Raw genomic sequence first — 14,902 nt, 5'->3', positions numbered from 1 at the left:
TTGACAATAAAAAACAATCAAGTTAATAGTTTAGGGTCAACTCCGTGTGGCTAAGCTGCTCAAATTCAATTAGAAGTTTAAATCCCTATATGAACACACTGAGTGGTGAAAATACTAACAGAGAAGGAGGCAAGAGAGAGCCAAAGGAATGGTCTGAAAGAAAAAAGGATACTCATACTCTATTCACCCCACTGCTGGGTTTGCAACCCACAGAACAAGTTTACTTCTGACTTCAAATGCCAGTAAAAGTCACTGAGATAACCTGCAACTGACTGAACAGTTTCAATAAGATTAACAAAGTGATATTTTCCAAGGAGGGCCCTTTGTATTTTTCAATGCAATCAGGCTTAGACTATACTTCCAGGAAATCCCTTTTTGGCATACTCTCTAATTCCCTACTGTGGCAGTTGGAAACTTCTCTTTCCTTCCTGTCTCAGAAGAACAGTTGTCCCTTCTTTCCCAAACTGCCCTACAAACTGGGTTTAATCCCATGCCCCCATCCTTCTCCAGGGTCCTGCTCAAGAATGGATCCCTTCTCTTTCTTGTCTTGAAAAGTCATGCCCACAAATATATCCATTCACCTCTCTCAGATTCTAGGAAACCACTTCTTCCCTCAACCTGGCTGCTACCATTACTTTTTTAAAAAGCACTATCTATTCTCCCTTAAACCCCCCACAGCCCTAGCTAGTGTGGCTCAGTACATTGAGTGCTGGCCTGTGAACAAAAAACCCCAACAAGCTGGCTTCTGTCCCCTACACTCAGGACGTTTTCCTTGATTCAAAAAAGTTCATCAAGAGACTTCCAGCCAAGATGGAGGCGTAGGTAAAAACACTGTGCATCCTCCATAACCAAGTTTAAAGACAACAAAGTTTTAGGAACAAAAATGCAACCAAAACTCAGAAAATTGAACTGTATGGAAGTCCAACAACAACAAACCATTCAGCCAGACTGGTAAGAGGGGCGGAATCAGTGGCTGGCAGAGCGGGTTGAGCAGGAAAGATAGGCAGGACTGACCCAGGTGTGCAGGCAGTGGTTGGTAGATCCCAGGCGTGGGGGGGGGCAACGAGCAGACCCAATGAGGGTGCAAGGAGGCTGGCTGACCACGGTCACACATTTGTGTGAAGATAAACCAGGCGAAGGAGTGAGCAGTGAGACAGACCACGCAGGCTAGCACCCCAGTGACGGGAATTAAAGCCTAAAAGCACCAATTGGAAAAACTTTTGGGGTCCAGGTGCCAGGAGAAGCTCCCAGCCTCACAGGAGAGTTTGTTAGAGAGATCCACAGGGTTCTGGAAGACGCACAGGCCCACACACCCAGGAGCCGGTACCAGGGGGCCTGGTTTGCCTGCAGGAAGCAGCAGAGAGGACTGAAGTCCGAGAGAGAGTGTGGAACAAGCACCATTGCCCCTCTATGACCCCGCCCCCACATACAGTGTTACAACCCAGCCACTGGGTTGTCCTGCCCTGATGAACACCTAAGGCTCCACCCTCCATACATAACAGGCATGAACAGACCAAAACATTATGGCTCAAGAAGAACAGCTCAAAGCCCCAGAGCCAATAGTTCTAAGTGACCAAGAGATAGCCAAGCTATCAGATGCACAGTTCAAAATACTGGTGATCAGGGTGTTCACAGAACTGGTTGATTTTACTCACAAATTAGATGAACAAATGAAGGCTAAACTAAGTGAAATGAAGGGAAATACACAGAAAAACAATAGTGATGGAAAGGAAACTGGGACTCAAATCAAGGGAGTAGACCAGAAGGAAGACAAAAATGACCAAACAGAAAAGAAGGAAGAAACAAGAATACAAGAAAATGAGGAGAGGCTTAGGAACCTCCAGGATATCTTTAAACGTTCCAACATCCGAATTATAGGGGTACCAGAAGGGGAAGAGAAATAGCCACAAGTGGAAAACTTATTTGAACGAATAATAAAGGAGAACTTCCTCAATCTGGCAAAGGAAATAGACTTCCAGGAAGTCCAGGAAGCTCAGAGAGTCCCAAAGAAGGTGGACCCAAGAAGGAACACACCAAGGCACATCATAATTACATTACCCAAGATTAAAATGAAGGAGAGAATTCTAGAAGAAGCAAGAGATAAGGGGACAGTCACCTACAAAGGACTTCCCATCAGACTGTCAGCTGATTTCTCAAAAGAGACCTTACAGGCAAGAAGGGGCTGGAAAGACCTATTCCAAGTCATGAAATCCAAAGACCTATATCCAATTGTGCTCTATCTAGCAAAGCTTTCATTTAGAATGGAAGGACAGATAAAGTGCTTCTCAGATAAGGTCAAGTTGAAGAAGTTCATCATCACCAAGCCCTTATTATATGGAATGTTAAAAGAACTTATCTAAGAAAAAGAAGATAAAAATATGAACAGTGAAAGGGCAGCAAACTCACAGTTATTAACAACCACACCTAAAACAAAAGCAAACTAAGCAGACAGCTAAAACAGGAACAGAAGCACAGAAATGGAGATCACATGGAGGGGTAGCAACAGGGGAGTGGGAGGAGGAGAAGGGAGGAGAAGGTACAAAGAATAAGCAGCATAGAGGGTAGGTAGAAAATAGACAGGGGGAGGGCAAGAATAGTATGGGAAACATAGAATCTAAAGAACTTGTGACACATGGACATAAACTAAAGGGGGGAAATGGTGGGGGAGGGGTGTGCAGGGTGGAGGGGAATGAAGGGGGGAATAGGACAACTGTAATGGCATAATCAATAAAATATATTTTTAAAAAAGTTCAACAAGTATATGCCAGACTCTGTCGTAGGCAATGGAGATAGAAAGGAAAAAGTCCCAACCTCAAGCAATTCAGTTAAGATTTCCAGAGAGCTTGTAATCATAAAATCTAAATGACTCTTCCTGATCCTCTCGTGTCTTCAGCCCTCCACAGAATTGCATGATCACGATCACCTTAAACTTCTTTCTGCCTTTGGCCCTCTGCAGTTTATAGGGAGTGAAGATGGGAAAGGAGCCAGAAAAGTGAATGACAATGATTAGAGAGATGAGAAAAGAACCTGAAGAGTGTGGTCTAGATAAAAGCAATGAAATGAGAAGCAACCCTGAACACACACGTGTTCACATGTGTGCACACACACACACATCTGCTTTTCAGTCTAGATGTGGCCTTCAGACCACCAGTGTACTAGTTTAGCACTCTGGATCTCTTAACTGGCCCTCTGACTTCCCCTTCCTTGTGTCAGGAGCTCTTGTCTCCCATTTATTCTTCACGATGTTGTATTTTGTCTTATCACTTATTTGACAACCTTTAGTGGTCTCTGCTATTTCCCATTGTACAAACTCCTTACCCTGCCAAGGACTTCTGCTGGATGGCCCCAGATCTCTTTTCCCCCATACTCTAGCCAAACATCACTGGCTATCCCCATAAACACTTTGCAATGCTCCCAGCCTTCCCTCCGCCTATGTCAAGGGTCAGAGTCTTACCTCTGCCTGAAATTCCACTTCCTCTATGATCCCCACCCAATGGAAATGATAACCAACCTTGAAGGCCCAACCTAAATGACTATCAATTCCATGCAGGCTTTTTCAGTCTGGGTTGGATGTGGTATTCAATGGACTTCCACTGCATTTCTCTTATAGTGCCAAATGTGCACTCTCCTATATTGGGGCCATACATGCTTGTCATCACTTCTGCCGCATCCCTGAATAGGACTAAGTATTATTCATCCTGTAGTACTCCTCACCTGCCATCACTGCTCCCCCAATACCACCCAAAACAGTGCTTTGAAATGAAATCAATTTATGAAACAGTTACACACGTTGACTTAAATACTAGGGACTGATATTTTAAAAGCTGTGTCAGTAGCTGGTCTATTTTTAACCTGTATCTTGTATTGTTTTGGTGTATAGTTTAACTTTTTTAAAGATTACTTTTAGTGGCTAAAACTTACAGAATTTACTGTTCCAACACTTTGTATGAGCAATTCATATTTGTTTTTCCAGTTTGTCACTTTATTGACTTCCTAAAGGAAGAACTAGGGATTCCTAGCACAGATACAAAAAAAAAAAAAAAAGAAAGAAAGTAAAGTATCATAGATTTAAGAAATCAAACCCTCCATGGACCACTCCAAAGACAGCAACCTGGCTTTGGTGCTAGATCCATAATTTCTTGAAATCCATCCCATCTGTTTTCCTATAATGGATTTACCCTTCATTTCCTACTAAACCCAGGATCAGTAAGAAAACTATCATTATACAACTCCCATGTAGAAGTTATTATGCTGAGGTTAGAGAGATTAAAAAAAGCCTGATCCCCAGCTTGATAAGGAAGGATGGGATATTGGTACATAATTATTATATAAGGCAAACGGAGATAAGTGCTCTGATAGAAGGACCTGCCGTGTCTAACAAGTGAGAGGTGAGATGAACTAGCATCATGGGAATACACAAAATGTGGGAAAAGGACCTAGGACTGAACAAAATGATGGAAGATGGGCTTTAAAGAGACAAGAGGAGTGTACGTGAAGGGGACAAGAAAACCAAAGTCTCTAAGTCGAGAAACTTCTATGTATACTAGAGGAGCATAGAGTGGTTCTGTGTGGTTGGTGCATAGGGTATAAATCATGAGAAATCCCTGAGAATTTTTTTGTGGGGTGTGGGACACAGAATGACATGATCACTCCTTATGAGAGGAAAGACAGGGAAAGAATAAGAAAGTTGACTTCAAGTTCTCAAACTTGAGCAACTGAGGATCATCCAAATTGAGGGACATGTAGAGTAAAGAGTAGGTCTATTGAACTGGGAAAAGGTTAGGGAGACAATGAGCTTGTGATCCTCATGAACTTCCAGAGGAAGATGCTTGAGAGTTAGGCTTATTAAATTTACTTAAGGTGAATATCAAGGTTAGATTTAGAAATCACCCATACAGCAATGGCAACTTAAGCTATGGGACTAAATGAAACCATCAAAGCAAAGAAAGTAACATGAGAAGAGGGCTGACAGGGGACCACTGATAAGATGTTTACATTCAAGGAAAACACAGAATCAGTGGGAACTGAAAAGGAATAGACAGGATAGTAGAGGAACACAGAAACCAAAACTTGCAAACAGGTGCTCAAAATGGTTGAATGCCTGGAAGACAACAGAATTAAGATTGAAGTGAGACACTGGATTTGACCAGGAAAAGGTCAGGAGTTGCAAGAAGGTACCTCCAATAAAGGTGGACAGAGGAATGGGTTGGAGGAATGAATAAACTGCAAATAAGCCCAGAATATTCTTTCCAGAAGACCGAATTGAAGTGAGAGATAGAACAGTAGTTTTGGGGAAAGCTGGCCTAATACTTGACTTTTTTAGGGGAGTCAACGCTAAGAGAGGCAGAAGATGCCAGAGAGAGGGTAGGGGTGATGGAGCAAGATCTTGTATATGGACTGGGGCCTCAGTTTCTTCAAACTTACATGAATCAGTCTTTAAATTTCTGATAATTTAGGGCCGAATATGTAAAACCCAAGACAGAACACTTTCCCTAACTGAATTTTCACGGGTTAGACCTACATTCTCACTTTTATAATAATTCAAAGCTTAATTCAAACCATTAAGCTTTTTACCCTAAGAGTTAAAAATATTTAATATTGAAATATCTTTTAAATCACATATAATCAAAAACTGAGAAAAAGGTGAAAATGTATTCAACTCTATAATTGTGTTTAATCATTACATATGAATCTATAATCAATATATGACTCACGATGAGTACTTCATATCCTTCTAAGCCTCTGTAGTCTCTCTGTAATTGTCCTTTTTGTCAACCATGGATTTCCTTTGACTGAAACAAGTGTTAATGAAAATTGGGAAGAGAGAAGGCTTTTTCTTGCTAGAAAAAAGTCTGAGGCATTTATTGCAAATTAGTTTATTAATTAAAAGACAGCTATAGGAAGAAGGGCTACATTACAAAGCAGCTCTTCTACTTAATGATCTCATTTGTCACCTTCAGTGTAGTCAACAACATATTTATCCTACACTAAAAATAAAGGCATGTGTGTATGTGTGTGTATATGTGTGTGTGTGTAAAATTTCCTTTCTTACCCCTTAGAAAGTATTTGCCTCCACATTTGTTTAGAGTCAAGCAGAAGAGGAGAGGGGTAAGAATTTGTGAACAAGGCATGACAGGAAAAAAGGGCAAAACTAAGGCAGAATGCAAAGGTTATTTTAAGAGCAAGATGCACAGAAGGCTTTATTTCAATCATGTAGTAAAACAAAGTTGGATTACTCAGTTTGGTGAACAGGAAGGAAAAGTTCTAGGTATACACAGTCCAAGTCTTGTTATAGATGAAGTTATAGATTATAAGTAAATGCAGATACATATGTCCTGCCAAATATACACTAAACACTATCAAATGGCATTTAAAGTGTTATTCCTTAAAAAAATAAATAAACCTGCCTTATTCAACAACTGCCTGCAATACCTGTACAAAGTATCTGAATTTTAGAAGTGTGCTTGCTTAAATGGCATTTAGGCTCAGACTTGTTCCCATTTATAACTGGCGCCACAAAAGCCTGACATGCATCACTTGTTAGCTCCCAAGTTGAGAGCCAACAACCTCTGGCATGTGACTTCACAGCACTAAGGTTGGCATGGCCCACTTCACAACCTTATGCTTTTACAGCGAGCTGGCCAAGACCGAGAACACACCCAGGGGTGTAAGAGCACAGGTGGCTGCAGGTGAAGCTCCCAGGCTCACTGGGGCCTCCAACGCATCTTGAGGCCTGCACTGCAGGCACCTGGGGTGAGACCTCCACACAGACCAGCAGGCCTGCTCCCCTCTGGGAATGGTTCAATCATCTTTAAGAAACATCCTTGCATACACATCACACTGGGAAGTGCAGCACAGACAGTATGTGAAAGAGGAAACACCCAAGAAACTTCCAACACTGAGAACCCTAGAATTTACCAGACTATGGGCCAGGGGAAAGGCGTATCTTGTGAGGATCTCAAACATATCTCTTCTGCTGTGGCCTTCTTGTTTCAGTGCAAACCTCAGGTTTCTCATGTCCTGGGGGCAGGAAATTTGACAGATCAGTCTCCAAATATAGTCACATTTGTTAGCTAAAAATCTTCTATTCAACTAAGGAAGTGGAAGATTCACTTACCTGAAAGGGCAATTCATCTAGATTACTAAGAAACTTACTTTGTGTGGCATGATATTTTGAAATATTCAGTTAAAAAAACTCCTAAAAATACTCACATTGTACTTATGAATATAAAAACAAAGCAACTAGTGCTAAAGAGAAGACAGAGCTAAAATTCATTTGATAAAAATATAAATGAAGTCTTGCCTTATATATCATCTACTGTGCCTATTTACTTTAACTGGTTTCTGGGGTATTTTTAATGATAAAAGTATATTTTATTCATAGAACTTTTCAAATATATATCTGCTATCAAATATAACCTCAAATTTGTCAAACATGTCATTAAAATACAGAAGCTCTTTGCCTCACCCCTCATGATTTTAAAGTCTTATTTTTAAAAATGAGGAAATGCTTGGCATTTTAAGCTGTCATACAACATTTAAAATGTTGTAATGTACAACATTTTTACTATACACTTTTATTTTCATAGTTCTATATAACCACGTTAAAGTGTCCCATATTAGGAGTGACTACACTTCCAGGAATAACAAATTATTGATCAAAACCATATTTTAAGGGTAGCTTCTGTTACCTATCTTTTTAATAAGCAGGAAAATCTTCCTTTAAATCAAACCTAAACAAAATAAGCTCCCTTAAATATCAATTTGTATTATATATCAAACTAATGTTCTATCTCATTTTCAAAGCTACAGTTCTGTCTCTTAATCACGGCACTAAGAATGTTACATTGCGCAACACATCTTCAATTTTAAAAAAAAGCGCTATACTGGACCCCAGGGATACAGAGACTCAGGAGTGAGACAGATCCAGTCCCTGCTCTTTTAGATGTCACAACCTCCATATTTTTCAAGGTGCTTTTTAATTTATTATCTTGAGAGCACTCTTAAAATATTCTAAGTGTTCGATGTGAAGGACCAGCAAAGGCATTGCCATCTAAAACCCAAAATGCAAATGGCGGCAAAGGAAGTATAAAGAACCAGACTCTAAGAATGCTAATGAATGACCCATGGTTGATCATTCCATATGCAGATGGCTTCTACTGGGCCTTGCCAATGCCAGGATTTTGTGCTTTTATTTTTAAAAGCATTTAACTGAATAAAATCCAAAAACTGTTTCACAACATAGTCCAAGAAAACTGGAATATTAGTTGTGTGTGGCTATTGTCTTTGAATTCAATGCTAATTTCAAGAAATATGGATGTAATATTTGAGAATTACACCTGCTGAGGTGTTCCTAGCCCTTTGTTCCTATAATAAACAGTCAAAGGATAATAATGTGCTTTTTCTTATTAACTTTGAGTGATTCATATTTAAGTTTTTCCTACTGATAAGGCAACAAACAGAATTTGTTAAAATTCTATTACAATTAAAGTCACTTCAAAATCATCAAAATAGCAACCCATTTCCCCTTGAGTAATGTAATATCTGCAATATAACACTGTACTCCCATGGATCCTCTTATGCGAAATGCAAAAATTCTCCTTAAAAGTAAATCCACGTATTTTTAGGCCTTGAAGGGTAGACTGTAGCTGGAATCATGGATAAGGTAAAAGGTAGCTTGGATTAAAACTAAAACAAAAACAAAAAAAGGGTAAGGTGGGGAGCAATGGAGAATTTTAGTTCAAGTCCAAACATGACATAATCGTTTGGTTTTTGATAGAGTGTAGTAGTCTTGATCTTTTATAATTCAGAGACAAAAATACTGCATTGTATTAATAATCCAAACAAAACTATAAGAGGTTGGTTTGAGATGGTTTTAAGAAGTCACAGTGAATGAGACTAGGGAAAGGAGACTTGGGTTTTCATTGTGGCTCTTCTACCAGCTCCTTGGGCAACCCAATACAAGTAATTCTGTTTAGCAGAAGCTTCATTTTCCCATCCATAGAATGAAGGACTGGCCCAGAGTCACCAAACTTCAGCCCAGGTCAGTCTTTGTGGTCTTCAACCTAAGAATGTTTTTTATATTTTAAAAGGTTAAAAAAACAAAACAAAACACAGAGCTGTACACATGATGGAGATGTTATTGGCCCACAAAGCCTAAAATATGTGCTATCTGGCCCTTTATGGAAAAAAATTGCTGACTCTTGTACACTAGATTTGATGGGTTAAGAGTCAAGAGAGACACTTCAAAGAGTACCAGCATTCCGAGACCCCAAATTCCGAGATTACAGTAGGATTTGGGGTAGAACCCGAAGATCTACAATTTAAAGAAGTTTTCGGTTTACCCCACGCACATCTAAATGTAAGATCCACTGAAACAGATGACCTCCACACCCATCTAGCTCTTTCTAGGATTGGCATTTTTCTACAGATTATGGTGTTGCGATAATACCTTGAAAATAAGCTTTCTTCACAGAGGGTTTAGTTTGTTGTTTGCAAAAGGATTATCTTACTGTATTTGGATCCCAACTTTGTCATTTGTTGGGTAATCTTAGCTAAGTTACCTAACTCTTTTTATCCTTAGATTTCCCAACTATGAAATAGAGATACCACTGTCCATCTCAGAAGTTTGCCCTGAGTACTGAATGCAAATCACCTGGCATGTGTTTGGACCGACATGGATGCTCAATAGATGACTACCATTACAACTGATTAAATTTTATTATTACTAAAGCTCAGCCAACCACCATGCCAAAACACAATATTAAGCCACCACCTCCGAAAAGTGTCCATGAAAAAGTTAGAAAGGCTGTTAGAGGTAAGAACATATCCTGTTAACAGAGGGCATAGAAAAAAAAAACCAAAAAAAACAGAGGGCATAATCTCCTGTACGTCTCCTTCTTTTCACAGTGTGGAGGAATCTAGTTGGTAACACATAACATTAAGGGGACACTAGAGGCAGACTTGGGCAAAAACTAAACGTGAAATTTTACTTATAAAGTTTTCTTCCTGTGCAATCAAGCTATCAAAATAACCAATTCAAGTCCTCACACTTGGTGACAACAGTGGGTCCCTTTTATGGGATCATTTCCCTAGTTTGGAAAGCTTGATCATGAGGGAAGAACAAGGGTCTTTGATTTTTTTTTAACCCACTTAACTTTTACCTATTATTCAACACCAAAGTGCCTTTTTATTTTCACATAAGAAAGTACTGAATCTCTTACTTTACAAGTAATATCTAGACCATAGGAATTCTCTCCTCTACTTGTTGCGCCTCCCATTTTTTCAATTCTTGAGATCACTCCCAGAGGAACATCAAGTATTGGAGCAGAATCCTGTAATGGACAAAAATACAAAAGTCAGTATTTCTGTCGGTATAATTAAAACATTGAAAACAAATTTAAAACAACCATACGCTTTCAGGGTGTTTTGACCTTTGCCCTTTCACTATTTTTTGTAATAAAAAATATGATATAATGTAGATCACACATGAAAGAGCAAGCATTAAAAGAATCACTTATGCAGCAATCACCTGGAAACATCTTAAGGGCATTGTGCTGAGTGGATAAAATTCTCAAGGGCATCATTGCTTCCAGCCTGTCTCTACAGGCTTCTATCCCATGGCATTCTGTGTTCCAACTAAGTGAATGTCTTAGCCGTTCTTCAAATATTTCAGCTACAATCAGGCCTATGTGCTTTGTGCATGGTGTTCCCTTTGCCTAGGTTGACCTATCTTTCCCTACTACCAATATTCTTCCTGTGGCTTAAATCTCAGTTCAGCATACATCACCTCTCACAAAGCCTTGCTTTCAAATTAGATGACACAGTACTGATCACTTCTTCCTCTGAGGTTCTAAAACACTTGATTCAGACTGCTGTTGCACCACTTACTTCACTCTATCTTGTTACCACGAATTTCCATGTCTGTATTCCCCCACTAGAACCAAGCACCCAGAAGTCGTGTCTATCTTAGGCATGAGAGCATTTCACAAAGCAGAAGGACCTGAATATATAGCAATGCTTCTCCATCATTTCTTATCCAATGCTGACTGCAAAGGATCCATCTATGAGATTGCTGTCATGATGAAATCACATCAGCGAAGTCATTCTGCAATCCTTGCTACAAGATAACAGCAGCTGCCACATACAGAATTCCTTATCTGTGCCAGCTACTGCAACAGGGGCTTGGCATGCATCACATCATTTTATTCTCACAGCCATTCTGATATAAGCAAAGTATTCCCATTTGTAGATGCAGCAACCAAGGCATTAAAAACCTTTAGTAACCGGCTTAGTAAACATGATGAAGGGTTGAAATCCAAGATGAGGTCTGGGAACATACATCAAAAGAGTCATAAAAATAGTCCTACACTTTTGACTCTGTAACTGCACTCCTAAGAACTTATATTATAGGTATTGCACATCAGAAGTAAAAGCTGTATGTGTGAAGATGCTCAAGGGAGCCAGAAGTGAATATCAGGGTACAGAAAATTAGAGTTAATCAACTTGATGGAATTAGCATGCAGCTACTAAAATAATTATGGGACATGGACAAATAAATTTAAATGGAAGGAAGAAGCATACGTAATATACTGTGACTACAACAATGTAAAATATATATTCATATGGTCAAAGATAGGAAAGGCTATACAATGTTTTAAGTCAACTATTTTCTTTAACATTGTTAGATGACTTTGATAATAAAGGAGACAGTTAAAAAGTGCTTATTAAACTTTTGTTCTTTAAAAGATATCCTTTCGGGGGATACAAATAAAATTAAGTTTTTTCTTTTACTTTAAATCCTTCTCCTTAAAACACAATATTAAAAAAAATTAAGTCTTTCCTCATAAAATGTAAAACAGTTCGCAGGCATTCCAGAAATTCAGAAAGTATAAGACTGGAGGCACCCGTGCCATGGAATGCTACTCAGCTACAAGGATGAAGGAGCTATGGATACATGCAATCACCTGGAAAAATCTTAAGGGCATCATGCTGAGTGGATAAAGCCAATCTCAAAAGGTCATGTGCTATATAATTCCATTTATAGCATTCTTGAAATGACAAAACTGTAGAGATGGAGAAGAAAGAAGTGTTACCAGGGATTGAAGAGAAGGAGTGTGTGACTGCGAAGGGACAGGATGAGGAAGTTGGTTTGTGTTGACAGAACAGTTGCATATCTTTACTATTGGTGGTAGTTATATAAATTTATACATTGGGTTAAATGTGATAGAATTGTATGCAAAAACATATAAAAATGAGAGCATGAAAAAAACTGATGTAACTGTATTGTACCACTCGACTTCCTGGTTTTGATAAGGCGGTACAGTTATTACAGAAGCTGGGTAAGGCATACACAGGACCTTGTTGTACTATATATCAAAGTTCCTGAAAGTTCATAATTAGGTTAAAATAAAAAGTTTAAACAGCATAAGAGTATGGTTATTATGATGCAGAGAAAAGAGTACAAGCTCTCAAGTTAGACAAAAATGGTTGAAATCTGAGTTTTGACATTTATTAGCCGAATGCTTTTAGCAAGTTAGTGCATCTCTTGGCCACATTTACCTGTAAAGTAGGGATGATTAGAGATAATGGACTTATATTACTTGGTGTGGTGCCTGTCACACAGTAGCTAGAAAACAATGGAAGTTATCATTATAGCAAAGGATTCCTTAGTATTTGGAAGACATAGCTGTGTTATGCAATGACAGTGGCTCAATATGCTCTGGCATGCTGTTACAGGTCTTTCTGTTTGTACCTATAAGGAAGCATTTTTTTAGCTCTTCATGGGATAAGACACCTCACTATGTGACTGAAATCTAAATCCCTAGAAAAAAAAGACAGTACTCAGTGACTGTGCACATACACAGCTGCATATTATAATGTATTTACTTCTTAATACAATCTAGTTATTAAAAACATATATCAAGCAGTCTGTTACTATGCTTAGATTATACTGAGATTTATAAGTATCTGTTCAACTGCATTCCTAAATGCCCAGCTTATACCTAAAAATGCTAGAGTAGACACTAAATAAAAATCTGATACTATAACAACATGGAAGCAAGAATACAAACAAAGCAGAAGAGTTAAAAGTTAGATGAGTCCTTGCTGTTCTTTGTCCCTGTATAGAGGACATTCTATAACTCTGATTGCCCTGACCAACAGAAAACAGAAAATGGCACACTGAGAAGAACCAGCCAGCTCCTGATGAAGGGCACCCGCAGGCTAATGAGGCTACAGCCCATGTTCTCCCTGAATGACAGGTTCAAAGTCAGATAACCCAGCAGGCCAAATTGGAAGATCCGGGAATAGGAAAATTAGCTTCCCTATCTAGAAAAAGTAAGTTGTCACTATCTAAACATCATTAAATACTTAAGAATTCTCAAAGGTACATTCTATCATAAAAGTCTGTGCCTATGGCCTCTGAGTATCTAAAATAGTTGAGCAGTAAATGTAACAATCTATAAAGACGCATTCATTTACTATCTCTCTTTTAAGTGTATACTGAGTAACAGAAACTGTCCTGTTCCCTAGTGACCACAGAGATTAAATAAGATGCAGACACTGCCCCCAGGGAGTTCAAGGCCTAGTCTGGGAGATAACTAAGATACACGTACCCAAATAGCCACAATGGTAGGGTGCAAGTGCCAAAAGCCATTTAAAAAATGTTCAGACAAAGCGGAACTAGAAGTCATAGAAGAGCAAGATGTTTTCCTATCAACGAGGTCATATAAAGACTCTGTGGTGACAGTGACATTAAAGATGATCCTTAAAAAATAGAATAAGAGCAGTTAGGGATTAGCCTTCCATAAACAGGTAACAGTGACATCAGCTACATACGTGGAAAAGCATGGGGATTTTATATATTTTTAGAAGGAGGCCCAGGTTTAAGATAAGGTGGCAGAAGAATTTTACAGAGGAGTACCCTAGGGCTTGGATCAGGGTGACTGTGTTTCATGGAATGCATTTTTGAGAAGAGGAATTCAATGAAAGAATGATGGTTTATGAAGATTCATGTAGAAGCTCTGAGTCCTCTCCATGAATGGGTGTACAGGGCTAAAATTCTGTGCCTCTGTACCTCTAAGTGTCTAAATAGGTGGAGAGGGCTACATGTATTCCTTGGAATCCTGGAGGCTAATGTTTTAGTGCAAGTGAGAGGCTATGAGGTTCTAAAAGTGGAGAGTGACTAGGGTGGAAAGCAAAAGAAGGGTATGAGCCACTGGGGAAGAATCAAAATGACTCAGAATTAGACTCAACTTTCTGGGACAATGGTGGTTCCACCAAGAGATGTGAAGAACATACAAGGAGGTTTTGGAGGAAGATTAACATTGTCAATTTTAGACACACTGGGCTTGAGGTTATGATAAATTATTGAAGAACAGATATCCAAGAGGCAGCTGAAAATACAGAACTCAAAGAGATCCCAAAGGCTCCTCAAACTCAAAATGTCCAAAAATAAACAAGTGATGTTTCTGTCTCCAAACTACACCTTCCTATCTCTGTGGCTGGCATTCCATCTATCCAGTTACCAAAGCTGGAAACATAGGAGTCATCCTTGTCATCCCCCATCCTTTTCCCCCCTCCATTATTCTTAATCCAATTTCTCATGTTAACTTCTTAAATCAAACTCAAATCTGTTAACCTCTCTCCACCTCTCACAGCAATTTCACTAGATCACTAGATCAAGCACAGTGGTCTCTTTGTAGCTATTATTCCACTTACAACCTGCCCTCCACACAACAGCCTGGGTGATCTTTCACAAAAGTAAATTTGAGGCTATCATTCCTCTATTTAAACCACTTCTGAAACTTCTCATTGTTCACCTCTAAACACCTAAGCCCTTAGGAGAGTGTATGAGGGCTAGGGCTTCTGATCATGCCCACCTTTCCAACTTACATCTCAC

At 39.1% G+C, this 14,902-nt stretch overlaps 1 protein-coding gene across 1 annotated transcript in view; it reads right to left on the bottom strand.

The window, feature by feature from the left end:
• MTM1 (myotubularin 1) overlaps positions 1-14,902 on the bottom strand; it is a 132,974-nt gene that overhangs the window by 59,624 nt on the left and 58,448 nt on the right. The window contains exons 3-4 of the mRNA XM_037059767.1: positions 10,224-10,340; positions 6,919-7,020 (exon numbers count right to left, since the gene is read on the bottom strand). Coding sequence (XP_036915662.1) covers positions 6,919-7,020; positions 10,224-10,340 — 219 coding nt within the window. The remainder of the gene's footprint in view (positions 1-6,918; positions 7,021-10,223; positions 10,341-14,902) is intronic.

Source organism: Sturnira hondurensis, unplaced genomic scaffold (genome assembly GCF_014824575.4).
Source record: "Sturnira hondurensis isolate 20B ecotype Veracruz unplaced genomic scaffold, ASM1482457v3 Scaffold0011291, whole genome shotgun sequence".
NCBI classification, from domain to species: domain Eukaryota; kingdom Metazoa; phylum Chordata; class Mammalia; order Chiroptera; family Phyllostomidae; genus Sturnira; species Sturnira hondurensis.
The sequence above is the reverse complement of the archived record's forward strand: the minus strand, read 5'-3'. Positions and strand labels throughout refer to the sequence as shown.